The 26,060-nt window shown below is 42.5% G+C and overlaps 1 protein-coding gene across 1 annotated transcript; it reads left to right on the plus strand.

Moving 5' to 3' along the window:
- Nucleotides 1-348: 348 nt before the first annotated feature.
- LOC127137402 (uncharacterized) lies at nucleotides 349-24,761 on the plus strand. Its single transcript, XM_051063867.1, has 5 exons — nucleotides 349-532; nucleotides 800-1,438; nucleotides 1,484-1,610; nucleotides 24,308-24,578; nucleotides 24,693-24,761. The coding sequence occupies exons 1-5, from the start codon at nucleotides 349-351 to the stop codon at nucleotides 24,759-24,761; spliced, it is 1,290 nt and encodes a 429-aa protein (XP_050919824.1).
- The last annotated feature ends 1,299 nt before the right edge of the window (nucleotides 24,762-26,060 follow it).

Here is a 26,060-nt window from a genome sequence, read left to right on the forward strand (position 1 = left end):
ACTGTAGTCTTAGAGCATGTTGCTATTGAGATGCAGTTAGCTGATATTTTTACAAAGTCTTTGGATGCAAATCAGTTTGAAGTCCTGAGAAGAAAATTAGGGATTTGCATTTATGAAGACTTGTAGAAATTAATATGGAGTGGAAAAAGTAAGCAAATTAGTGTCTATGTGGCTAAAATAAAGTGCCCCCATTATGGTAAATCATCACCTTGTTTTGGAAATACCATCTATTTTGTCTTCACACGCTACCCCCATAACCTCACTACCTACTCCAACACTTCCATCTTCCTGCTCCTTCTTCATAAACCTCTGCTAGGGCAACTGTACCTTTTCCATAAAAACTCCAAAATGTCACAACATCAAGATACATCTGCTTCTAAAAATACTAAGTCTACTCAAAAGGTTAGTGCTCCTCCCATGGGCATTCCCGATGATGAGATTTTGGATGTTGTTCCTCTCTCTGTTATTCCCTGCAAGGCCATTGATTTGAACCAACCCATTGATGCCTCAGCTTCTGCATGCTCCAATCAAGGTAACTCCTCTAGTATTCCTTCTGGTTCAACTCCTGCCACTAATTCTAAGGAAGACAAACACCACACTGATCGTGTTATAAGAGACCTAGTCACTAGAATCCTTAATGAAGGACACTCTGTGAAGGGAGTTTCTACTCCCCTTTCTCAAATGTACCCCTCTCCTGAGGTTGAACAACATAGTGGTAAGGATGACGATTCCTCTAGTTCTGAGAAGGACTAGGTTAATGAAGGGTTGTGCTCTCTACGGAAAACCGTGTCTGAAAAAGGAAAATTTGTGGCATCTAAAACTGCCAATCCTTCCTACTCTGAGAAGCATGATGATGCAAATGTTGTGATTGATCTAGATGATGGTAGCTCTGATGATCAAGAGGAAAGCTTACTTCATCACCTAAAGGCAAGTGTGGATACACGCATGAAGACTCGCAAAGGAAGATCTATGGCTGAACTTATGTCAGTTAGGAAAGCTAAGAAGACTGTTGGTATTGGTCCCTCCAAATCTTGGAGCAAGGTTGAAGTGAAGAATAGGAAGGTCATAGATGATTCTGAGTATGAAGAGGATGTTGAGGAAGATGTCCCTGACATATCTCTTGTGAAGAAAACCACTGTTAGGAAGTCTCTTGGTAAAGTCCCTGTTGTTCATTTGGATAACATCTCCTTCCATCTTGAGGATGGAGCTGCGAAGTGGAAATTTGTGATTCAGAGAAGGGTAGCTGTTGAAAGGGAGTTGGGAAAAGATGTTGTTGATGTCAAGGAGGTCATGGACCTGATAAAAGCTGTCGGGCTGTTGAAGATTGTTGTTGGGTTCTCTCAATGCTATGAATGTTTAGTTAAGGAATTTATTGTTAATATTCCTGAGGACATTTCTGATAAGAATAGCAAGGAATTCTGCAAGGTGTATGTGAGGGGTAAGTGTATAACATTTTCTCCTACTATTATTAATAATTTTCTAGGCAGAGATAATGAGGGTGCAGGTGAATTAGAAGTTACAGACAATGAGGTTTGTAGAGAGATTACAGCTAGGCAGGTGAAAGGTTGGCCTGTTAAAAAGCACCTTCTTGCTGGGAAGTTGACTGTCAAGTATGCAACCTGTAGCACCTCAAATTTGCACCTCCCATTTTGTACATACATTTTCATTTTAGGTCATTAGCATTGCATTGTCCACTGCATAGCATTGCATTGTCCTTTGCCCAAGTGCAAGTCATCAGTCAAGACTGGTCAGGAGATCCAGTTGTGCAAGCAAGCAAGTGCATTTCCTATTGAAGCAAAGCCCTAGGGTTGGTTCATTGAGGTCACATGACCTAGGGATCATTTTGAAGTGGTTTGGCCAAAGATTGGATGATCAAAGCTCAACAGTCAAGCTGAAATTCATCTGAAACCCTAGAAAGTCAACCAAAGTCAACTGTGCATGAAATCATGGATTTTGTCCCATTTCCAACATTATAGTTGAAGATCTTGCTCTCCCATTTCCAAAAAGTCCAAGAACATGAATTTCTCATGTGTGGTTGAAAAGATATGGATCAATCATTGCCAAGTCAATTTGAACTTCACAAGTGCATAACTTTCACACCAAAAGGCCAAATGGAGTGGTTCTTTTTTGTACATTCATGTCTTAACATACACTATCCAAATCATGCATCACAAGCCATGCATTCTCATCACATATTTTTTTGATTTTTCACTTGATTTTTTGGATGGAATTTTCAAATCTTAAAATAATGCATTGTTTACACTTGGCAACATTTCCATTGGCTTACCAACAGAATTTTGAGTGGATTTAGGCCTAATTTCGTGTACTGTTCCATTCATACCATGCATAGAGGTGGAAATATCAATTTTGCATAAACACTTGTTTTCACTAATTCCACTTACCACATGGCTGAACATGATTAAGAACTTGATTAACAGATGATATATAAGTGAAACCCTAATAGATTTCAGCATTAACAGATCAAAATCTCAGATCTAGATCTATTTTGCAAAATCTCTTCAAACTTTTGCTCTCACTTTTCCTGCGAATTTCTTCACAAACATTGCTTGGTTCTTGATCAAATCATCCTCCACAAGCATTTTTGAACAAGGTTGAGGCAATATTTCAAGGATTTCGTGCACATTTTGGATCTGTCAAAGCAAGCTTCATCAATGGCAAGTGAGGATTTGAGCTGCATTAAGCACAACTGAGCAACATTCCTTCATCCATTCATCTACTGGAGCATTGGAGAGCAACTGTTTCAACATCACAAGGCCTGAAAACTGCAAATCCGATTCTGCATCTCTTTGAAGGTTGGAATTCGAATCTTGAAATTCTTGAAATGTTTATGTGATTTTGATAGATCTTTCCATGCTGAACATGCTAAGCTTTGTTTCGATAATTTTCATTGAGAAATAAGAAAGTTATGTGGATTTTAAGATTGATGTGGAAACTTTATTCTGCTCGATTCATGCTTGTTAGTGAGAATTAGGGCAAAGTGAGCTTAGATTGTTAATGTACGTTAGAAGACGAATCTAGTGGTATAGGTCTTGGCAATTTCTGGACATGAATGTTCTTGATGATGAAGAACGTATGAATGTTGCATGAACCCTAGGTTTTCTTTTCCATAACCTGTTTTGATCTCCTAAGCGCGTGTTTGCATGGTTTTTGGTGTTTATCATCATGTATTGGTTGCATGGATATTGCATGGCTGAATGATTGGCCCATATTGGTTTGCGCTGCCACATCACCTTTAATGAAACGGTGAGTTTCATTGGGCGCGCGCTTGGATTCAAATTCCTCCTCAGTTCGATACTGAGCGAGTGCATTTCCATATATTTGCCTTGCATTTTAGTCCTTTGTACTTCACATGTTCATACCATGCCATTTTATGTTTTTTATTTTTTCCTTACATTCAAAAATCCATATCTCCTTGAATAATTGTCCAATTGCTGTGAGGTTTTTGGCACAATGTTCATCATGATGTCCTCTATTTTATGAATATTTTTCCAGGATTTGTGCACGGTTGAGAATGTTTTTGGCCTAGGGTTTATGCTGGCATGTCATATCTTGCACCTTGCTTGCCTTTTCCTTCATGAAATAATGATGGTTGATCCAATGAAGCTGAAAATTTACAGGCTTAATCTAGACACTTTGATTGATCTTTTGGCTTTGAGTTTGTATTTTTAACATGCTTGGCTGTTGAGATATGATCTGATCAATATAGGTATGACAATGTGTGTCACACCATTTCTTGTCCAACATGTTGATTTTCTTTACCATGCCTATTGAATGCCAATTAATCTGATTTTATGCATGTTGATTCTTCTGGATGTTAAGTTTGATCATGAATTTTTATGGAATTTTTGGATGCATTTCCAATTTGTTTGAGATTTTCTTTGCTGGTTAGTCATGTTTGGACTTTTGTTGAGTGTTGATCTTAGATGATTTGTGAAATTCTTGATGTTTATACTATGAGCTTGAAATTTTGCACATGTGTTCTGGACACTTTGAAGTGTATTGTGGCTTTGATTGGATGCATTTATCATTTGTGGATTCTGTTTTATGCTTGTGTGAAGTTGATGCATGAATTTGTGCTTCCTTTGAGCTTGTTTTGCCTTGCCTTGCCTTAGGGAATTTATTTTACATGCTTCCACTTATCCAAATGACTTGAATTTTGGTGTGATGATCATGTGATGAATGCTGTTTAGCCATGATTTTTATTGGGATTTATTGAATTGTTTTTGAGTTGATGTGAATTGGATCATTCTGTTTGCCTCTATGAGCTTTGAATTTGCATGCTTTGCACTAAATGCTTTATGAAATGATTTTGGTTGATGTTATGGATATGAGACCACTTGGACTTTGTTCTTATTTGATTAAGCTTGATTATTGTCGATTTTCATGTTCTGTTTTGGTTTATTGCTCCATCTTTGACCCTAGGCCTTGTCCTAGTGATTTGCCTCTTACATTTGAGCTTTGTTTCAGGTTAAAAGCACAATTGCCATACTTGATGATGTTCACTCAATTGGAGTTGATCCATTGCTGGTTGATGACTAACCTTGGATTGTTTTGTAAGCTTTGAGACTTGTGCTTATGCCTTGTGGCTTGCACCTTTGTGCATTGATGCTTGTCTGTCTGTTTATGTACAGTTGACTATTGGATTGTCTATTTGACTTTTGTTTGAGTGGTGTATTGACTGAGTTGGATTGTTTTCAGGTACCTTAGTTGCTATAGTTCCTTTGTGAACTTGCTTTTTCTTTGCTTGATAGCTTGAGCATTGAGGTATAACATCTCTTCTCCATGTAGTCTGGAAGACCTGGCTTGTTATTTGGTCAGGCACCTGTCTGAAGTCCTCCTTAAGAGGCAATGCTTGTGTTTGTTTATCTTTATCCCCTATAAATACCAAAGACCTCCTAAGTGAAGAGGCATTGGCCGATACAAGAGATGTGTAGTCCATCTCCTGCTACTCAGTGTGTCATCCACTTTGCTCACACACCTTGTGTTGATGCATTGTGGATAATAGCCCAAGATCTTTGTTGTGTCAGTCATGTGGATAGAAGAGTTCCAACTTTCTGAACTCCCACACCTTCATTTGTCTGAAGCTCTCCCAGGCCAGGGATAAGAGCTGTGAGGCACACCCCTCACTTCCTATTTCATCTGCTCCACCCTAACTCTCAATGTTAGGGTTAAGAGCTAACATCACCCTGTTACAGTGGTTTGTTTGTCGAGGTTGATATGACCCCTCGACTAAAACCTAACCTTGATTGAGCCAACTGATTGCATATAGTGTGTGCTATTTGTGCCTGTGTGTTTGTGCTTTTTTAGTTTAGCTTGCTTCCTGTGCAAGTTAGGTTTAGTTTGGCTTGCTTCCTGTGCAAGTCATGTTTAGGTTAGCTTGCTTCCTGTGCAAGTTAGTAGAAACCTTAACATAAGGCAATGATGCATGACAACTTCTAGGCTCGAGTCGTAGTCTCCCTAGTAGTTTGTGTCTCCCTTTGTATCTGGTTAGGCTAGTCCTTTTTCCCTGCGTAGGGGAACTACGTCGCCCTGATCCTCATACCAGATGAGGTACGTAGGCAGGAGATGAGCTGATCTCTCCGGGCGCCCTTTTGTTTTGTTTGTGTGAGTTGTTTCTCCTTTTCTGGTTGGAGTCTGACATAAGTCCAGCGATTGGCAGTTGGTTTCCTGTGTGTGTTTGTTGGTTCGGAGTCTGATGTAAGTCCAGCGATTGGCATTCAATTTCCATGTTTGCCTGTTTGTGTGGAGTTTGACGTAAGTCCAGCGATTGGCAGTCGATTTCCTGTGTTGTTTTGTTTGGCGTGCGTTAGCCGAGCTACGAGTGCTCTGATTCTTCTTTAGTCCGAGAAGATACGTATGCATAGGATGCGACATCCTAGCGAGCACGTTTTCCCCCGTCCGAACTACGTCGACTCTGATGTCTATGCCTGGTAGACTACGTAGGCCCAGGATGCGATATCCTGCCGAGTTCAGTTTCTTTTGTTTTCTTGGGTCTCTTTCAGCTAGTGTGTTTGTTTGTGAGCAGTGTTGTAGCAACCATATTCCTTCCTTTTGTGCGTGGATCCCGTCGAGTACGACGGATGCGTAGGGGTGCTAATACCTTCCCTTCGCATAACCACTCCCGATCCCATTCTCTTTGGTCGCGAGACCATGTCTTTTCCAGGTTTACTTTGAGCGTTTCCTTTCCCTCCTTTGGGATAAATAACGCACGGTGGCGGCTCTGTTGTTTTGTTTTCCCGCCGGTTTTTCGCGTAATGCGATAGCTGGAGACTCTGTGGGGAAATATCGAGAAGTTGACCTCTTGCTGGTCCATCTTCCCTAAGCGAGTCTCTCCTAGCGCTCTCTAGGTTAGGGTTTTGGTTGCTGTTTGCTGTGTTATTTATTGCATTCATTTATTTGTTGTTTGCATTTATTGTTTGCATTTATTGTTTGCATTTATTGTTTGCATTTATGTTTGCATTCATTCACATTCATCTGTTCATCTGGCTGTGCTGTGTTGCTCTGTTTGGGGTGGGAGTTACTTGAGGTAAAAGGCCCAATACCCAGGCCATGAGTGAAATCTAGGATACTTAGGAATAGAGTGATTCATGGGAAGCGGGTGGTATTGCGCCACTTAGCGGAACATTGACATCACGAGCAGTTCAGACCCTGATGGGATATTATCGTTACATACTTCGGGTGTGTATATGATGATATTCTGTGAAAGGTTATTTATGTTGCGTTTCTCTCGACCTTACCCTGGCCTAGATGACACCCGTGAGTGGGGAGGGAATGATCATTATTACAGGTACAGTTGGTGACTTGTGGTCCTGTTGGTGACTCTGGGTTCAGATGACAGTTTCTCAGATGACTTTGGGGTTTCAGATGGATTTGTGGTTCCGAGATCAAGCCGAAGCATTGGTCCTGTGCTCCGAGATACACAGCCAGCCAGTCTTGTCTGCATCATTTGCATCATAGCATGTTTATTTTCAAAAAAATACGCAATAAAAAAATGAAAAAAAAAGAAAAAAAAAAGAAAAAAAAGCTAATCTCTGCATGCATATCATTTCTCAGGTACATTCCAAAGTCTATTCACTGATAGAGATGGCAACAGTCCCAGAGTTGAAGCGGAAGACTTGTTCCTACAGCTTTCACCGTGAGCCTTTGACATCGTTGATAGAATTGAGCAGCCTTGTGACCAGTGGTAAAGGGTTTGTTGACCAGTATGGGGATATTCTGACACTGCTGAAGATGGTGGTAGATCCAGTGTCGTTGCAGACTCTTCTACAGTTCTACGACCCAGAGCTTCGTTGCTTCACCTTTCAGGATTATCAGTTGGCGCCTACTCTTGAGGAGTACTCCATTTTGCTGAGTGTCCCGATCCGGTATTAGGTTCCTTTCTTGGATGTGCCTAAGGAGGTTGACTTTAGGGTTGTTGCCAGAGCTTTTCATCTGAGTGTCAAGGAAGTCGTTGATAATTGGAAGTCCAGTGGGGATGTTGTGGGTCTGCCTTTGAAGTTCTTGTTGAGGGTAGCTAGAGAGGAAGCTGAGAAGGGAAATTGGGAAGCTTTTCATGCTCAGTTGGCCATCATGATCTATGGGATTGTCTTGTTCCCGAGTATGCCCAACTTTGTGGACTATGCTGTAGTCACTATCTTTCTTGGAGAAAACCTGCTTCCTACTCTGTTAGCTGACACTTATTATGCTATTCACAGTAGGCATGGTAAGGGTGGAGCTGTTAGATATTGTCTCCCACTTTTACTCATATGGTTCTTGTCTCTCCTGCCAGTCAGTGGACCTTTTGTGGATGCTCAGAGCACGCATAAGTGGACTCAGAGGGTTATGTCTCTTACCTCGTATGATATCAGATGGCAGTCATACCGGATGGATGTGCGGAATGTTATTATGAGTTGTGGAGAGTTCCAGAATGTGCCACTCATAGGGACTAAGGGTTGCATCAATTACAACCCGGTTCTTTCTCTTCGCCAGTTAGGGTTTGTGATGAAAGGAAGACCACTTGATGCTGAGATAACTGAAAGTGTGTATTTTGAGAAGCAGAGTGACCCAGCTAGATTGGAGCAGATAGGAAGAGCTTGGAAAACTATTGGTGTGAAGGATGGATCTGTCTTAAGGAAGAAGTTTGCCATTGCTATGCCTGATTACGCTGAGTGGGTCAAGGAGAGAGTGGAGACTTTGTTGTTACCCTATGATAGGATGGAGCCGTTGCAGGAGCAACCACCTTTGATCCTTGCTGAGAGTGTGCCTGCTGAGCACTACAAGCAAGCCCTGATGGAAAATCGCCGTTTGAGAGAGAAGGAGCAAGATACCCAGATGGAGCTTTACAAAGCCAAAGCTGATAGGTTGAACTTGGCTCATCAACTCAGAGGAGTGCAGGGAGAAGATGCTAGTAGATTGAGAAGCAAGAAGAGATCCTACGAGGAGATGGAAGCCATGTTAGATGCAGAACACCGGGAGTGCTTGAGGCTGCAGAGAGCTGAAGCCAGTTATCAGAAGAAGATCAGAGACTTGGAGAAGCAACTCAGAGACAAAGACATCCAGTTGAAGAAAGAGGTAGATTTGAGACAGGCATCAGAGAACCATCTTGGAGGAGAAGTTGTAGAGCTCAGAAGACAACTGAAGGAGAAGATCACTCCTTTGCCAGAATGTTCAGAGTGTGACCTGTTGATAGACCAGTGTCAGTACTTGAAGACTCTCATTCCGGGAGACCGTTTGTCTTAGCTTATATTTTTGTTGTTCATGTTGAGAATCACCTCCAGGCTTGTTGCATGGGATTCATTTGTTGTACCCCGATTATGTGGATCTTTGTTGACTTTGTGGTATGATCTTTTGTTGTTCTTGTCTATAGATGAGGTGGTTGGTTTCACCTTGTACTCATCACTCTTGTGTATGTTGTTTCTGTGCTTCTGCATTGTTCTTGTCGCAGGTTGCCATCTTTTGAGGATGAACCAGGCTCTTTGAATGCCTGAGAAATGAACATATCATGTGCATCATATGCATCATTAGCATCATACTCATATCATTTTGCATAGCAGGTGTTCTTGTTCGTGACTTCTCACTTTGGTTCCTGTGTTTAGGCAGGATAGTTGATCAACGTCCACATCGCTACTCAACGAGGTTGAATCATCAAAGGAATATGGATCAAGTGCAAGCTGAGTTAGCTGAGATGAGGGCTAACATGGCCCAGTTCATGCATATGATGCAAGGGGTTGCGCAAGGTCAAGAAGAACTTCGAGCCCTGGTTCAGAGACAAGAGGTTGCAAATCCACCCGTCAATCCCGCTTTGCCAGAGGGAGGCCCGATCAATGACAACGCTACTGCTGCTGTTCCCATCAACAACTACGCTGTGGGTGATGAGTTGAGGGGTATTAGAGTCAACGGTCAACCGATTGCTCCAGAGACTGTTAATGCCAGAGTAGTACGTGCTCCGGCCCGTAATCCTGCTCCGATTGTTGACAGACAAGAGGACATGTTCACTCTGCTCAGTGAAGACGAAGACGTTGTAGGAAGGGTTGATGAGAGGGATCGTAAAGTTGATGCCCTTGCTGAGAAGATCCGGGCTATGGAATGTCAGAATTCTCTCGGTTTTGATGTTACCAATATGGGGTTGGTGGAAGGTTTGAGAATCCCTTATAAATTCAAGGCGCCGTCTTTTGACAAGTACAACGGCACTTCTTGCCCTCGCACCCACGTGCAGGCCTATTATCGGAAAATCTCTGCCTACACGGATGATGAAAAGATGTGGATGTATTTTTTCCAAGATAGTCTATCTGGGGCTTCCTTGGATTGGTACATGGAACTGAAGAGAGATTCTATCCGATGCTGGAGGGATCTGGGTGAAGCCTTCTTGAGGCAGTATAAACACAACATGGACATGGCGCCTAGCCGGACTCAGCTACAGAGTCTTTGTCAGAAATCTGGTGAAAGCTTCAAGGAGTACGCCCAGAGGTGGCGTGAACTGGCTGCAAGAGTACAACCCCTTATGCTGGAGAGGGAATTAACTGACATGTTCATCAGTACTCTTCAAGGTGTTTTCATGGATCGGATGGGAAGTTGCCCATTCGGTAGTTTCTCAGACGTGGTGATCTGTGGTGAGAGAACTGAAAGTTTGATCAAGGCTGGTAAGATTCAAGATGTGGGTTCTTCATCGTCTAAGAAACCATTTGCTGGGGCACCTCGCCGGAGAGAGGGTGAAACCAATGCTGTACAGCACCGAGGGAATGTGTACAGAGGAAGTGTGAACAGAAACCAGTATCGCCCGGTTGCTGCTGTAACCATCCCGGCACCTCAACCTCGTCAACAACCGCAACAACCGAGAGTTCAACAACAAATGCCGCAACAACAACAACAACAACAACAACGTCCGTATCAGCCGAGGCAGAGGATGCCTGATAGACGTTTCGACCCATTGCCGATGACCTACGCTGAGTTACTGCCGGAGTTGCTCAGGCTAGGATTTGTGGAACTAAGGACCATGGCGTCGTTGACAAAAGTACCACCTGGGTATGATGCCAATGTGCGTTGTGACTTTCACTCTGGTGCGCCGGGACACCATATAGAGAATTGCAGGGCTTTTCATCATAAAGTCCAGGACCTGATTGATGCCAAAACTATCAATTTCGCTCCTGTGCCGAATGTTGTTAATAACCCTATGCCGCCGAATGGTGCTCATCGGGTGAACTGCATTGAAAGGGTAGAAGCTGAGGATTTGGTTGTCAGTGTGGACGATGTTCAGACTTCTCTGTCAGTTGTCAAGGGCCGTTTGCTGAATGGGGGTGTCTACCCGGGTTGTGATAAAGACTGTGTTGACTGTGCTGGGTCAGATAATGGTTGTGACTAGTTGAGGGCTGGTATTCAGGGTTTGATGAACGAGGGTTGTCTGCAATTCAGTCGGGCTGTCAGAGATCATGGGGCAGTGTCAACTGTCACTATATATTTCAAACCGTCTGAAGGACGTGAGCAAAGAGTTGTTAGTGCGCCTACAACCAGTGGTAGTCCAGTTACCATCTCTGCACCAGTTACTGCCAGTAATCCGACAACCATCGTCGCTCCGGTCAGAAGGGCTGTTGACAGTCGGGCTGTTCCGTGGAGATATGACAGTGCTTACCGTAGCAACAGAAGGGTTGAGAATCGGGTCAAGCCATTGAATCAAGCGCCTGTGACAATCAGTGCACCAATCAAAACTCCTGTGGTTGTGAGTCCCGTTGTGGACAATGTTGGTGGTCCAGGAGGCTTTACTCGCAGCGGACGACTGTTTGCTCCTCAACCGTTGAGGGACGCTAATGTTGAGGCTTCTGCCAAGTCAAAGGGAAAACAGGTTGTCGTTGATGAGGAACCGGCTCAGAAGGAGATGCCTGAGGGTTCATTTGAGAAGGATGTGGAAGAGTTCATGAAGATAATCAAGAAAAGTGACTACAAGATTGTAGATCAACTTAATCAAACTTCGTCCAAGATTTCAATTCTCTCTTTGCTGCTGTGCTCTGAGGCACATCGTAATGCCTTGTTGAAGATGCTGAATATGGCTTACGTGCCCCAAGAGATTTCTGTCAACCAACTGAAGGGTGTGATGGCTAACGTGAGCACCAGGCATGGTGTGGGGTTCACAGATCTAGACTTAACGCCTGAAGGACGTAACCATAATAAGGCCTTGCATATCACGATGGAGTGTAAGGGGGCTGTTTTGTCGCACGTGCTGGTAGACACTGGCTCGTCTTTGAATGTGTTGCCCAAGAAGATCCTTGGTAAGATTGATGTTGAGGGAGTTGTGCTCACTCCGAGTGACCTGATAGTTCGTGCATTTGACGGATCCAAGCGTTCTGTTTTTGGTGAAGTCACTTTGCCAGTGAAGATAGGTCCGGAGGTTTTTGACATCATCTTCTATGTTATGGACATTCAGCCCGCCTACAGTTGTTTGCTGGGGCGTCCGTGGATTCACGCAGCAGGGGCAGTCTCGTCGACTCTCCACCAAAAGCTCAAGTATGTCTGGAACGGTCAGATTGTGACCGTGTGTGGCGAAGAAGATATCTTGGTGAGTCACCTATCCTCGTTCAAATATGTAGAGGTGGATGGCGAGATCCATGAAACCTTATGCCAGGCATTCGAGATTGTTGCCCTCGAGAAGGTGGCGTTCGCTGATCAGAGAAAGCCGGGTGCTTCGATTGCTTTATACAAGCAGGCCAAAGAGGTTGTTGACTCGGGCAAAGCTGAGGGCTGAGGCAAAATAGTAGATTTGCCTGTCAAAGAAGACAAATTTGGCATTGGTTATGAGCCTATCCAAGCAGAGCAGAGTGTGCAGACGGGTCCGAGACCTTTACCAGCGTTGGGCTGATGAACCACGGTGACGTCTTTGCAACTGGTAGTGAAGACTGTGACAGTGATTGCGATCTAGACAACTGGGTTCGCCCGTGTGCACCAGGGGAGTCTATCAACAACTGGACGGCTGAAGAAGTGGTCCAAGTTACTCTTCAGACAAAGTAATTTTCCTTTGTTTTACATTTTGCATGAAAACCCTACGTTCTGCCCAAGGCGTAGTGGTTCATTGTAGGGCCTCATCATGTTTTTAATGATTATCATTAATAAAGGACGTTTTGCAATCAAATTTTGTGATCCCTGTCTTTCTATTTTTGTTTTCATTTTTTTCAAAACAATAAAAATGGCAATGTTTTTGTTTTTGTGATTTTCTTGAACTCTTTTTTCTAAAATAAAGCATTAAACATGCAGAAGAGATATCACGGAATCCACTATGAACAATTCTGTTATGGCTCAGTATGATTTTGATAATCCCATCTACCAAGCTGAAGAGGAGAGTGAGGAAGACTGTGAACTCCCCGCAGAATTGGTCAGATTGCTGAAGCAGGAGGAAAGGGTCATCCAACCTCATCAGGAGGAGTTGGAGATTGTTAATCTGGGTACTGAGGACGCCAGAAGAGAGATCAAGATTGGGGCTGCTTTAGAGGACTCTGTCAAGAGGAGGCTGATTGAGATGTTGAGAGAATATGTGGAGATATTCGCCTGGTCATATCAGGATATGCCTGGGTTGGATACCGACATTGTGATGCATTGACTACCCCTCAGAGAAGAGTGTCCTTCGGTTCGCAGAACTAGTCCTGATATGACTGTCAAGATCAAGGAAGAGGTTCAGAAACAGTGGGATGCGGGTTTTCTGGCTGTTACCAGTTATCCCCCGTGGGTGGCCAACATCGTTCCCGTGCCGAAGAAGGATGGCAAAGTCAGAATGTGTGTCGACTACCGAGATCTGAACAGAGCGAGTCCGAAAGATGATTTCCCATTACCTCACATTGATGTATTGGTTGATAATACGGCTCAATCCTCGGTTTTCTCTTTCATGGACGGTTTCTCTGGATATAATCAGATTAAGATGGCGCCAGAGGACATGGAAAAGACGACATTCATTACGCCTTGGGGCACGTTCTGCTATAAGGTGATGCCATTTGGGCTGAAGAATGCCGGTGCTACCTATCAGAGGGCTATGACGACTCTCTTTCATGACATGATGCACAAAGATATTGAAGTGTACGTGGATGATATGATTGCGAAGTCGCAGACAGAAGAGGAGCATCTGGTTAACTTGCAGAAGTTGTTTGATCGGTTGAGAAAGTTCAAACTGAGGCTGAATCCAAAGAAGTGTACGTTTGGTGTGAGATCTGGGAAGCTGCTAGGCTTCATTGTTAGTGAGAAAGGGATTGAGGTTGATCCAGCAAAAGTCAAAGCTATTCAAGAAATGCCTGAACCGAAAACTGAAAAGCAAGTTCGTGGGTTTTTAGGGAGATTGAACTACATTGCAAGGTTCATATCTCACCTAACTGCCACGTGTGAACCAATTTTCAAATTGCTGAGAAAAGATCAAGCAATCAGGTGGAATGATGATTGTCAAAGAGCTTTTGACAAGATAAAAGAGTATTTACAGAAACCTCCAATCCTTATACCTCCAGTACCAAGGAGACCACTGATAATGTACCTATTAGTGATTGAGAACTCGATGGGGTGTGTATTGGGACAGCATGACGAGTCTGGTCGAAAAGAGCATGCCATATACTACCTTAGCAAAAAGTTTACCGACTGTGAAATCAAATATTCACAGCTTGAGAAAACTTGCTATGCTTTGGCCTGGGCTGCTCGCCGACTGAGGCAGTATATGTTGAACCATACTACCTTGTTGATTTCTAAGATGGATCCAGTAAAATACATCTTTGAGAAGCCGGCTCTCACCGGGCGTGTTGCTCGATGGCAGATGATTTTAACAGAATATGATATCCAGTATACATCGCAGAAGGCCATCAAAGGTAGTATTCTGTCTGACTACCTTGCCGAGCAACCGATTGATGATTATCAGTCGATGATGTTTGAATTCCCCGATGAAGACATCATGTATCTTAAGATGAAAGATTGCGAAGAGCCTCTTGTCGAGGAAGGACCGGATCCTGATGACAAGTGGACACTGATGTTTGATGGGGCCGTGAATATGAATGGTAACGGTGTTGGGGCAGTATTGATTAATCCCAAAGGTGCACATATACCCTTTTCTGCTAGATTGACTTTTGACGTCACCAACAACGAAGCTGAGTATGAGGCTTGTATCATGGGGATAGAAGAAGCCATCGACCTGAGAATCAAAACTCTTGACATCTATGGAGATTCCGCTCTAGTGATCAACCAGGTCAATGGAGATTGGAATACTAACCAGCCGCATCTGATTCCTTATAGAGATTACACCAGAAGAATACTGACGTTCTTCAAGAAGGTGAAGTTGTATCATGTCCCCCGAGATGAGAATGAGATGGCTGATGCCTTGGCTACTTTATCTTCTATGATCAAAGTTCATTGGTGGAATCATGTGCCACATGTTGCGGTGAATCGACTCGAGAGGCTTGCGTATGTGTTTGCAGCCGAGTCTGTTGTTGTTGATGAGAAGCCGTGGTACTATGATATCAAGAACTTCCTCAAAAGCCAGGAGTATCCTGAAGGTGCGTCAAAGAATGACAAGAAAACCCTGAGAAGGCTAGCTGGAAGTTTTTATTTGAATCAGGATGATGTGTTGTATAAGAGAAACTTTGACATGGTCTTGCTCAGATGCGTGGATAGACACGAAGCAGACATGTTGATGCAAGAAGTGCATGAAGGTTCGTTTGGTACCCATGCTGGTGGTCATGCAATGTCCAAGAAACTGTTGAGAACCGGTTATTACTGGATGACTATGGAATCCGATTGTTTCAAATACGCTCGGAAGTGCCATAAGTGTCAAATTTATGCTGATAAGGTGCATGTACCACCAAGCCCTCTGAATGTCATGAACTCGCCTTGGCCGTTTGCCATGTGGGGCATTGATATGATTGGGAAGATTGAACCTACTGCTTCTAATGGACATCGCTTCATCTTGGTCGCGATTGATTACTTCACCAAGTGGGTGGAAGCAGCTTCCTATGCTAATGTTACCAAACAAGTGGTTGCCCGGTTCATTAAGAAAGAAATCATCTGTCGTTATGGAGTTCCTGAGCGAATCATCACTGACAATGGTTCGAATCTCAATAACAAGATGATGAAAGAGCTTTGCAAAGATTTCAAGATTGAACATCACAATTCTTCTCCTTACAGACCAAAAATGAATGGTGCCGTAGAGGCGGCAAACAAGAATATCAAGAAGATTGTGCAGAAGATGGTCGTTACGTACAAGGATTGGCATGAGAAGCTGCCTTTCGCTTTGCATGGGTACCGTACCTCAGTACGTACGTCGACCGGGGCAACCCCTTACTCCCTTGTGTATGGTATGGAAGCGGTTCTACCTGTTGAAGTGGAGATCCCTTCTCTGAGGGTTTTGTTAGATGTCAAGCTGGACGAAGCCGAGTGGATTCGAACAAGGTTTAACGAGTTGAGCTTTATCGAAGAGAGACGGTTAGCAGCTGTATGCCATGGGCAGTTATATCAGAGAAGGATGAAGAGAGCCTTTGATCAGAAAGTGTGTCATCGAAGCTATCAAACTGGTGATCTAGTTTTGAAGAGGATCCTTCCTCCCGGTACAGATAACAGGGGCAAGTGGACTCCTAATTATGAAGGTCCATATGTTGTGAAGAAGGTTTTCTCCGGTGGAGCCTTGATGCTTACAACTATGGATGGTGAAGATTTCCCGTCCCCTGTTAACTCAGATGTAGTCAAAAAATACTTCGCATAAATTGACCCGCTGGACAAAAAGAATAAAAGAGTCCAGGCAAAAAAGGGCACCCCGGCGAACCAAAAAACAGAAAGAAAAAGGTTCGGGCAAAAATTAGGGATAAAAATGAAAAGAATTTGTACACCCGGTAAGTCGAAAACCCGCAAGGGCGGCTTAGGCAAGAATGGGTATCCCGGTGGATTGAAAACCCGAAAGGGCGATCCAGGCAAAAAAGGGATTAGAGCGAAGACTACAGTCTGAGTTATATGTACTTCATATCGCTTCATCGCCTGCCATCTCGAAAGATGTGATCGGTCCAATCATTCTTCTCAGAACGCAAGGAAGTTGAGGAAAGCTGATGATCTGTGAGTTATAACAGAGTTGGGAAATAGTGGATGCCGTGTTCACATTGCCATTAGGATAGTTTATTTTCCTTTTGTGCGCAATTACCTCTTTCTAGGAATTGCTTCCCGATGTATTCGCCTTTTCAGGCCATTTTCAATCAATAAAAGTCGTTATTCAGATAAATAGCTCTCTTGTTTTTATTTTACTGTTTTGTTTGCAAAAACGTCCGAATTTTTGATAAACATTGCATATAAAAACATGAAGGCTAAACAACAACTTGCAGAAAGATGAAACATTTGAAAATCATTTTGAATGTTGAGGACACTTGAGCGTATCTTGTCCATGTATCCCCTGGGGCATGTTGTTGTGCTATTTTGCAGGTTGTCATCTGTGCAGACGATCCCACAGCAGATGTTTCCCAAGCAAGTATGAGAGCTTTCAGAGCTATGTTCCCCTGCAGAGACGCCTTTGGATAGTGTCTTCTATCCCAGCAGATATAAGAATTGCTTATTCCCAGCAGGCCTGGAAGTGGGTTTATTCCCCCAGCGAATATTTCCCTAGTTGAGATCCCCACTGAGTTGGAAGGATGTTGTATCCCCAGCGGAGGTGTCAGTTAGAATATTGTATCCCCAGCAGTCTGGTTTGAAGTATCACCATCCCTAGCGTGGTTGTGAGTGCCTGTCCCCAGCAGGGTTTTGGATGTTTCTCCCCAGCACATAGTTTGATATGTTACTTTCCCCACCAGAGTACGCATTTCCTCAGCAGAGTGGTGTGTTATCTCCAACAGAGTTGCTTTCCATAGCAGATCTCCCGAGCAGAGATGAGTGTTGATAATTTTCCTCAGTGAGTCCCCGAGTGGAGCGGGTTCAAAGAAATTTATCTCCAGCAGTTATCCTATCTGTGGATTGGATGGGTTGTCCCCAGCGGGGTAGCTTTTATTTCCCAAAGCAGAGTTTATCCTACTTGTGGATTGGTTGACTCTCCCCAGTGAAGTCGCCTGGTTGTCCCTAGCAAGTTGCCTTATTACTCCCCAGCGAGTTGCCTTGTTTTCCCCGAGTGGAGACGTATGGATGGTTCCTCAGCGAAGTCGCCTTGTTTATCCCCCAGCGAAGTCGTATTGATTGTTCCCCAAGCGGAGTCCCCCCGAGTGGATTGGGATCTTTCCCCTAGCAACAGTGTTATTGCTCCAGCACGAGTGAGAAGTCGGTGCTCTCCCCACAGAGTATTCCTCAGACAGAGTCTCCCCACAGAGTTGGAGTGTTTGATCAGTTGGCTCCCCAGCGGAGAGTTCATCATTTGCATTTTGCATATAGTGATCATTGCATCCTCAAATCGCGTAGCATTTCCATTCAATATGGAGCATTACGCCATAGAAAAATTCAAACATGTGCATTCATGTGTTAAACCTAACCAGATCGTATCCCCGACAGAGGCGGATCATTTGTGCAACATCTGTACAGCACGTTTGCTACAGTTGCTCCTGACAGCAGTCAGGATTGATATTCCCCAAAGAGGTTTATTTCCTCACCCGTCCGCAAACGGAAAGCTTGTTTCTCCCCAGTGAGATCCCCAGCAAGTGGTTAGCCTTGCCTTGACGTTTTGAAGATGTCATTCTTGTGATACCGGTAAGTGTCATGTTAGCACCCGCGTGTGTTCTCTCTTTGGTGTCGGTAAACACCATTGTTTCGGTGTCAGTAAACATCTAGTCCTACCCAAGTCATCGGTAAATGTCTGGTCATTTTTTGGTATCGGTAAACATCACCTTTCGATGTCGGTAAACGTCGAGTTTTTTCCCCAGTCATCGGTAAATGTCTGATAATTCCCCAGCTAGAGATCCCCAGTAGAGTCGTCGGTAAACGTCCTATCTGGTTTACGGTTGCAAGTATTTGTTTTTCCTTCCCCAGTGAAGTGTTCACCTCTCCGTTGGTGTCGATAAACGTCGAGCTTCTCCCTTTCGTCCGTTGACGTCTGGTCGAGTATTTCCCCCCAGTCATCGGTAAATGTCTGGTCGTTTTTGGATGTCGGTAAACATCATCTTTCGATGTCGGTAAACATCGAGTCTCATCCCAGTCATCGGTAAATGTCTGGTCGTACGTATTTCCTTTTTGATAAAAATCAAAAATCCCCAGGTGTCGCCGGTAAACGTCTTGTCTGATTCCAATTGCAAATATCTTTTTTCCTCCCCAGGTGGAGACGCCATCGGTAAATGGCCCCGCTTTCTTCGATATCGGTAAATATCGAGTCCCCAGTTGGAGCAGCCATCGGTAAATGGTCTTGCTGAAGTTGATATCGGTAAATATCAAGTTGCTTTGAAGCCACCATCGGTAAATGGTCTTGCTTCCTTTTAATATCAAGATGTTTCCCAGCAGCCATCGGTAAATGGTATTGTTGAAGTTGATATCGGTAAATATCAAATTTCCAGTACTTAGCCATCGGTAAATGGTTTCGCTTTCCTGAAGTTATCGTGCAGCCGTCATCGGTAAATGACTTGGCTTTTTTTGGTATCATATCCCGCAGAGTGCAAATTTCTACAGTTCTTTGGTATTCAATCCCTGTGTACCTTGAAAGTCTGACAGCCGTTGCTCTCATCCGTTCAGGTTCCCAGCTGATTGAATAGGGGCAGCTGTAGCACCTCAAATTTGCACCTCCCATTTTGTACATACATTTTCATTTTAGGTCATTAGCATTGCATTGTCCACTGCATAGCATTGCATTGTCCTTTGCCCAAGTGCAAGTCATCAGTCAAGACTGGTCTGGAGATCTAGTTGTGCAAGCAAGCAAGTGCATTTCCTATTGAAGCAAAGCCCTAGGGTTGGTTCATTGAGTTCACATGACATAGGGATCATTTTGAAGTGGTTTGGCCAAAGATTGGATGATCAAAGCTCAACAGTCAAGCTGAAATTCATCTGAAACCCTAGAAAGTCAACCAAAGTCAACTGTGCATGAAATCATGGATTTGAAGGTGGGAGATGGTTAGAGAGGCCTCACTCATGTCCATACAAGTCTCATTTGACATTGCAAACATCAACAATGAAGAATTTGAGGTCAGATGAAAAGTTTCCAAAAATAGTAAGTGACCTGTAATTGGAAATTGCCAAAAATAGAAAGGTTTTCTCCTCAAGTTTACATCATCAAGCAAGCTCCAAATGAAATTTTGTCCAACATGAAAGTTTAAGATCTTGCTCTCCCATTTCCAAAAAGTCCAAGAACATGAATTTCTCATGTGTGGTTGAAAAGATATGGATCAATCATTGCCAAGTCAAGTTGAACTTCACAAGTGCATAACTTTCACACCAAAAGGCCAAATAGAGTGGTTCTTTTTTGTACATTCATGTCTTAACATACACTATCCAAATCATGCATCATAAGCCATGCATTCTCATCACATATTTTTTTGATTTTTCACTTGATTTTTTAGATGGAATTTTCAAATCTTAAAATAATGCATTGTTCACACTTGGCAACATTTCCATTGGCTTACCAACAGAATTTTGAGTGGATTTAGGCCCAATTTCGTGTACTGTTCCATTCATACCATGCATAGAGGTGGAAATATCAATTTTGCATAAACACTTGTTTTCACTAATTCCACTTACCACATGGCTGAACATGATTAAGAACTTGATTAACGGATGATATATAAGTGAAACCCTAACAGATTTCAGCATTAACAGATCAAAATCTCAGATCTAGATCTATTTAGCAAAATCTCTTCAAACTTTTGCTCTCACTTTTCCTGTGAATTTCTTCACAAACATTGCTTGGTTCTTGATCAAATCATCCTCCACAAGCATTTTTGAACAAGGTTGAGGCAATATTTCAAGGATTTCGTGCACATTTTGGATCTGTCAAAGCAAGCTTCATCAATGGCAAGTGAGGATTTGAGCTGCATTAAGCACAACTGAGCAACATTCCTTCATCCATTCATCTACTGGATCATTGGAGAGCAACTGTTTCAACATCACAAGGCCTGAAAACTGCAAATCCGATTTTGCATCTCTTTGAAGGTTGGAATTCGAATCTTGAAATTCTTGAAATGTTTATGTGATTTTGACAGATCTTTCCATGCTGAACATGCTAAGCTTTGTTTCGATAATTTTCATTGAGAAATAAGAAAGTTATGTGGATTTTAAGATTGATGTGCAAACTTTATTCTGCTCGATTCATGCTTGTTAGTGAGAATTAGGGCAAAGTGAGCTTAGATTGTTAATGTACGTTAGAAGACGAATCTAGTGGTATAGGTCTTGGCAATTTCTGGACATGAATGTTCTTGATGATGAAGAACGTATGAATGTTGCATGAACCCTAGGTTTTCTTTTCCAGAACCTGTTTTGATCTCCTGAGCGCGTGTTTGCATGGTTTTTGGTGTTTATCATCATGTATTGGTTGCATGGATATTGCATGGCTGAATGATTGGCCCATATTGGTTTGCACTGCCACATCACCTTTAATGAAACAGTGAGTTTCATTGGGCGCGCGCTTGGATTCAAATTCCTTCTCAGTTCGATACTGAGCGAGTGCATTTCCATATATTTGCCTTGCATTTTAGTCCTTTATACTTCACATGTTCATACCATGCCATTTTATGTTTTTTAGTTTTTTCCTTACATTCAAAAATCCATATCTCCCTGAATAATTGTCCAATTGCTGTGAGGTTTTTTGCACAATGTTCATCATGATGTGCTCTATTTTATGGATATTTTTCCAGGATTTGTGCATGGTTGAAAATGTTTTTGGTCTAGGGTTTATGCTGGCATGTCATATCTTGCACCTTGCTTGCCTTTTCCTTCATGAAATAATGATGGTTGATCCAATGAAGCTGAAAATTTACAGGCTTAATCTAGACACTTTGATTGATCTTTTGGCGTTGAGTTTGTATTTTTAACATGCTTGGTTGTTGAGATATGATCTGATCAATATAGGTGAGACAATGTGTGTCACACCATTTCTTGTCCAACTTGTTGATTTTCTTTACCATGCCTATTGAATGCCAATTAATCTGATTTTTTGCATGTTGATTCTTCTGGATGTTAAGTTTGATCATGAATTTTTATGGAATTTTTGGATGCATTTCCAATTTGTTTGAGATTTTATTTGCTGGTTAGTCATGTTTGGACTTTTGTTGAGTATTGATCTTAGATGATTTGTGAAATTCTTGATGTTTATCCTATGAGGTTGAAATTTCGCACATGTGTTCTAGACACTTAGAAGTGTATTGTGGCTTTGATTGGATGCATTTATCATGTGTGGATTCTGTTTTATGCTTGTGTGAAGTTGATGCATGAATTTGTGCTTCCTTTGAGCTTGTTTTGACTTGCCTTGCCTTAGGGAATTTATTTGACATGCTTCCACTTATCCAAATGACTTGAACTTTGGTGTGATGATCATGTGATGAATGCTGTTTAGCCATGATTTTTCTTGGGATTTATTGAATTGTTTTTGAGTTGATGTGGATTGGATCATTCTGTTTGCCTCTATGAGCTTTGAATTTGCATGATTTGCACTAAATGCTTTATGAAATGATTTTTGTTGATGCTATGGATATGAGACCACTTGGACATTGTTCTTATTTGATTAAGCTTGATTATTGTCGATTTTCATGTTCTGTTTTGGTTTATTGCTCCCTCTTTGACCCTGGGCCTTGTCCTAGTGGTTTGCCTCTCACATTTGAGCTTTGTTTCAGGTTAAAAGCACAATTGCCATACTTAATGATGTTCACTCAATTGGAGTTGATCCATTGCTTGTTGATGACTAACCTTGGATTGTTTTGTAGGCTTTGAGACTTGTGCTTATGCCTTGTGGCTTGCACCTTTGTGCATTGATGCTTGTCTGTCTGTTTATGTACAGTTGACTATTGGATTGTCTGTTTGACTTTTGTTTGAGTTGTGTACTGACTGAGTTGGATTGTTTTCAGGTACCTTAGTTGCTATAGTTCCTTTGTGAACTTGCTTTTTCTTTGCTTGATAGCTTGAGCATTGAGGTATAACATCTCTTCTCCATGTAGTCTGGAAGACCTGGCCTGTTATTTGGTCAGGCACCTGTCTGAAGTCCTCCTTAAGAGGCAATGCTTGTGTTTGTTTATCTTTGTCCCCTGTACATACCAAAGACCTCCTAAGTGAAGAGGCATTGGCAGATACAAGAGATGTGTAGTCCATCTCCTGCTACTCAGTGTGTAATCCACTTTTCTCACACACCTTGTGTTGATGCATTGTGGATAATAGCCCAAGATCTTTGTTGTGTCAGTCATGTGGATAGAAGAGTTCCAACTTTCTGAACTCCCACACCTTCATTTGTCTGAAGCTCTCCCAGGCCAGGGATAAGAGTTGTGAGGCACACCCCTCATTTCCTATTTCATCTGCTTCACCCTAACTCTCAATGTTAGGGTTAAGAGCTAACATCACCCTGTTACAGTGGTTTGTTTGTCGAGGTTGATATGACCCCTCGTCTAAAACCTAACCTTGATTGAGCCAACTGATTGCATATAATGTGTGCTATTTCTGCTTGTGTGTTTGTGCTTTTTTAGTTTAGCTTGCTTCCTGTGCAAGTTAGGGTTAGTTTGGCTTGCTTCCTGTGCAAGTCATGTTTAGGTTAGCTTGCTTCCTGTGCAAGTTAGTAGAAACCTTAACATAGGGCAATGATGCATGACAACTTCTAGGCTCGAGTCGTAGTCTCCCTAGTAGTTTGTGTCTCCCTTTGTATCTGGTTAGGCTAGTCCTTTTTCCCTGCGTAGGGGAACTACGTCGCCCTGATCCTCATACCAGATGAGGTACGTAGGCAGGAGATGAGCTGATCTCTCCGGGCGCCCTTTTGTTTTGTTTGTGTGAGTTGTTTCTCCTTTTCTGGTTGGAGTCTGACATAAGTCCAGCGATTGGCAGTTGGTTTCCTGTGTGTGTTTGTTGGTTCGGAGTCTGATGTAAGTCCAGCGATTGGCATTCGGTTTCCATGTTTGCCTGTTTGTGTGGAGTTTGACGTAAGTCCAGCGATTGGCAGTCGATTTCCTGTGTTGTTTTGTTTGGCGTGCGTTAGCCGAGCTACGAGTGCTCTGATTCTTCTTTAGTCCGAGAAGATACGTATGCATAGGATGTGACATCCTAGCGAGCACGTTTTCCCCCGTCCGAACTACGTCGACTCTGATGTCTCTGCCTGGTAGACTACGTAGGCCCAGGATGCGATATCCTGCCGAGTTCAGTTTCTTTTGTTTTCTTGGGTCTCTTTCAGCCAGTGTGTTTGTTTGTGAGCATTGTTGTAGCAACCATATTCCTTCCCTTTGTGCGTGGATCCCGTCGAGTACGACGGATGCGTAAGGGTGTTAATACCTTCCCTTCGCATAACCGACTCCCGATCCCATTCTCTTTGGTCGCAAACCATATCTTTTCCAGGTTTACTTCGAGCGTTTCCTTTCCCTCCTTTGGGATAAATAACGCACGGTGGCGGCTCTGTTATTTTGTTTTCCCGCCGGTTTTTCGCGTAATGCGACACAACCCTGCATAAATAAGGAGCTACCAACTGGGTCCCTACCAACCATATCTCCACCATTGCTAATACCCTTGGAAGGTTTATTTTTGCTGTTGGAACAAAAGTGAAATTTGACTATGGTAGATTTATGTTTGAATAAATCATCAAGCATGCATCTACTAATGCAGTTAAGCTATCAATTGCCTTTCCCTCTATGATTTGTGGAATTATCTTAAATCAACACCCTGGTATTCTGTGCTCTAATGACTTGCATAGTATAAGAAAACATGCTCTGTTTGTGCATTATAAACTGTTTGAAGGCAGTCATGTCGAGGATATTGTCATGACATCTGCCATGAAAAGGCCAGCCTCAAAAGTTATTACTGAGCTTAAGGAGACCTACAAAGAGCTGGGTGAAGGGATAAGGGTAGCTACAGCTAGAAAACAATCGTTGGAAGCCTTGATTGCAAGCTTGGAGCGGGCTGAAGGTGAAAATACTGAACATGCTAAAGAAGCTGAAGCCCACACCTCTAGTGAGAGGTCTGCAAACAACAATGAGACAAGTGGCAATTCTATTTCTGGTGCTGATGAAGCTGTAAGCTCAAGCTCTACTGAGTAGCTCCTTTGACTTTGGTCCCTATTGATTTTTTTTTTGTTGTTTTGGTGGATTTTCGTGTTTTGGGTATTACTTTGTTGATTTGTTTCTCAGCTTGCTTACAGCTGGTTATGTACTTGGTTTTGTAACCCTTTAACTTTTGATATTTCGGTTAATGACTAAATAGACATTTATTTTGTCTCTTTGGTCTCTTTTGGCTAAAAAAGGGGGGGGGGGGAGTAGCTATAGCTAGATGATGTTTGTCTGATACAAAGGGGAAGAACTTTTCTGGTGTGTTTTGTTTTTGGCACAAGGTGAGGATTCTTTGTCTGTGTTTTGTCTGTGTGAAGCAGGTTGTTTCTTGTTGTGGTCTAGCTGAAGGGGGAGATAGTGTGTTCTGAGTACAAGCGCTTGTGTGTTTACCAATTGTTATTGTTGCTAGTAATGTGTATATGTTTACTTCTGCTGCTGAACTGATACTTTGATTGATTTCTTGTGAACGTGTGATCTGTTGTATGTTTTAGCCAAAATTTGCCAAAGGGGGTGTTTGTTGGTTCTATGTATTGGCATCAATTTTGGTAAAACTTAGTGTTATCACTAGATGTCACGCGTGGTGTCTTGACATGTGATATCAGCTTCCTGCAGGTTGTTTAATATGGTTGCGCATGATTTATTCAAGATGTCAGACCCGATGTTAAGACATGTGCATACAGAACATTCAGTCTGAATGTTATGTGTTTTGTTGTTGCACTTTTCATGCAAGTCTTTGTGTGCTTATGTGGAGATTGCATGCTTTATTCAAGGAGTAATTCTATTTAAGGCCAAAATATTTTGTTTCCAAAAGAGGAATGATTTGTTACTAATTCCTAGGGAATACACGTTAAATAGGATTAGGGTTACATGTTGCGCATGCCCATTCAGAAAGCTTCTATTTAAAGACCATGTAAACCCTCTGTGATTAGAGAGAAGAAAATACAAACGTTGAAGTGAGTGAGTATTAGGGTTTTAGCCTAATCTACGTTTGTGAATTGTGAGCCGTTCATTCATCTTGTTGATGTGTGAATTGGACTGAGCTTTGAGTTGTAATTTATCCACTCTAAGCTTTGAAGTACGAGTGTATTTGTTTACTTGATTGAAGCTTTTAAGCAAGATCAAGTATGTGTCCTTGAAGTGTGTCTTCTTTCATTGTAGTATTTGTTCTAGTATCACTGTTGTGATTGAGGGGGAGTGAGTAGGGTCTCATATCTAAGAGTTCTTAGATAGAAGTCACACGGGTAGAGATTAGGTGAAAGGATTGTAACTTGCAGTTGTTTACTGAGAGTCTTTGAACTAATTCTGTTTAGTGGATTTCCTTCCTGGCTTGGTAGCCCCCAGACGTAGGTGTGTTTGCATCGAACTGGGTTAACAATTGCTTGTGTCTCTTTTTCAATTGTTTCTCTATTTTTATCCTGTTTATATTTCACTTGTTGTTCAGATATTAGT

This window comes from Lathyrus oleraceus, chromosome 4 (genome assembly GCF_024323335.1).
Source record: "Lathyrus oleraceus cultivar Zhongwan6 chromosome 4, CAAS_Psat_ZW6_1.0, whole genome shotgun sequence".
Classification (NCBI taxonomy): Eukaryota; Viridiplantae; Streptophyta; class Magnoliopsida; order Fabales; family Fabaceae; genus Lathyrus; species Lathyrus oleraceus.

What these genes read in the sequence shown, in the direction of transcription:
- LOC127137402 (XM_051063867.1), top strand. Translation starts at nt 349, where the DNA reads ATGTCACAACATCAAGATACATCTGCTTCTAAAAATACTAAGTCTACT. An exon ending in CTGCAAGGTGTATGTGAGGG is followed by an intron (nt 1,439 to 1,483) that starts GTAAGTGTATAA and finishes ATAATTTTCTAG; the next exon opens with GCAGAGATAATGAGGGTGCA. An exon ending in GCTGGGAAGTTGACTGTCAA is followed by an intron (nt 1,611 to 24,307) that starts GTATGCAACCTG and finishes GTTTGAAGGCAG; the next exon opens with TCATGTCGAGGATATTGTCA.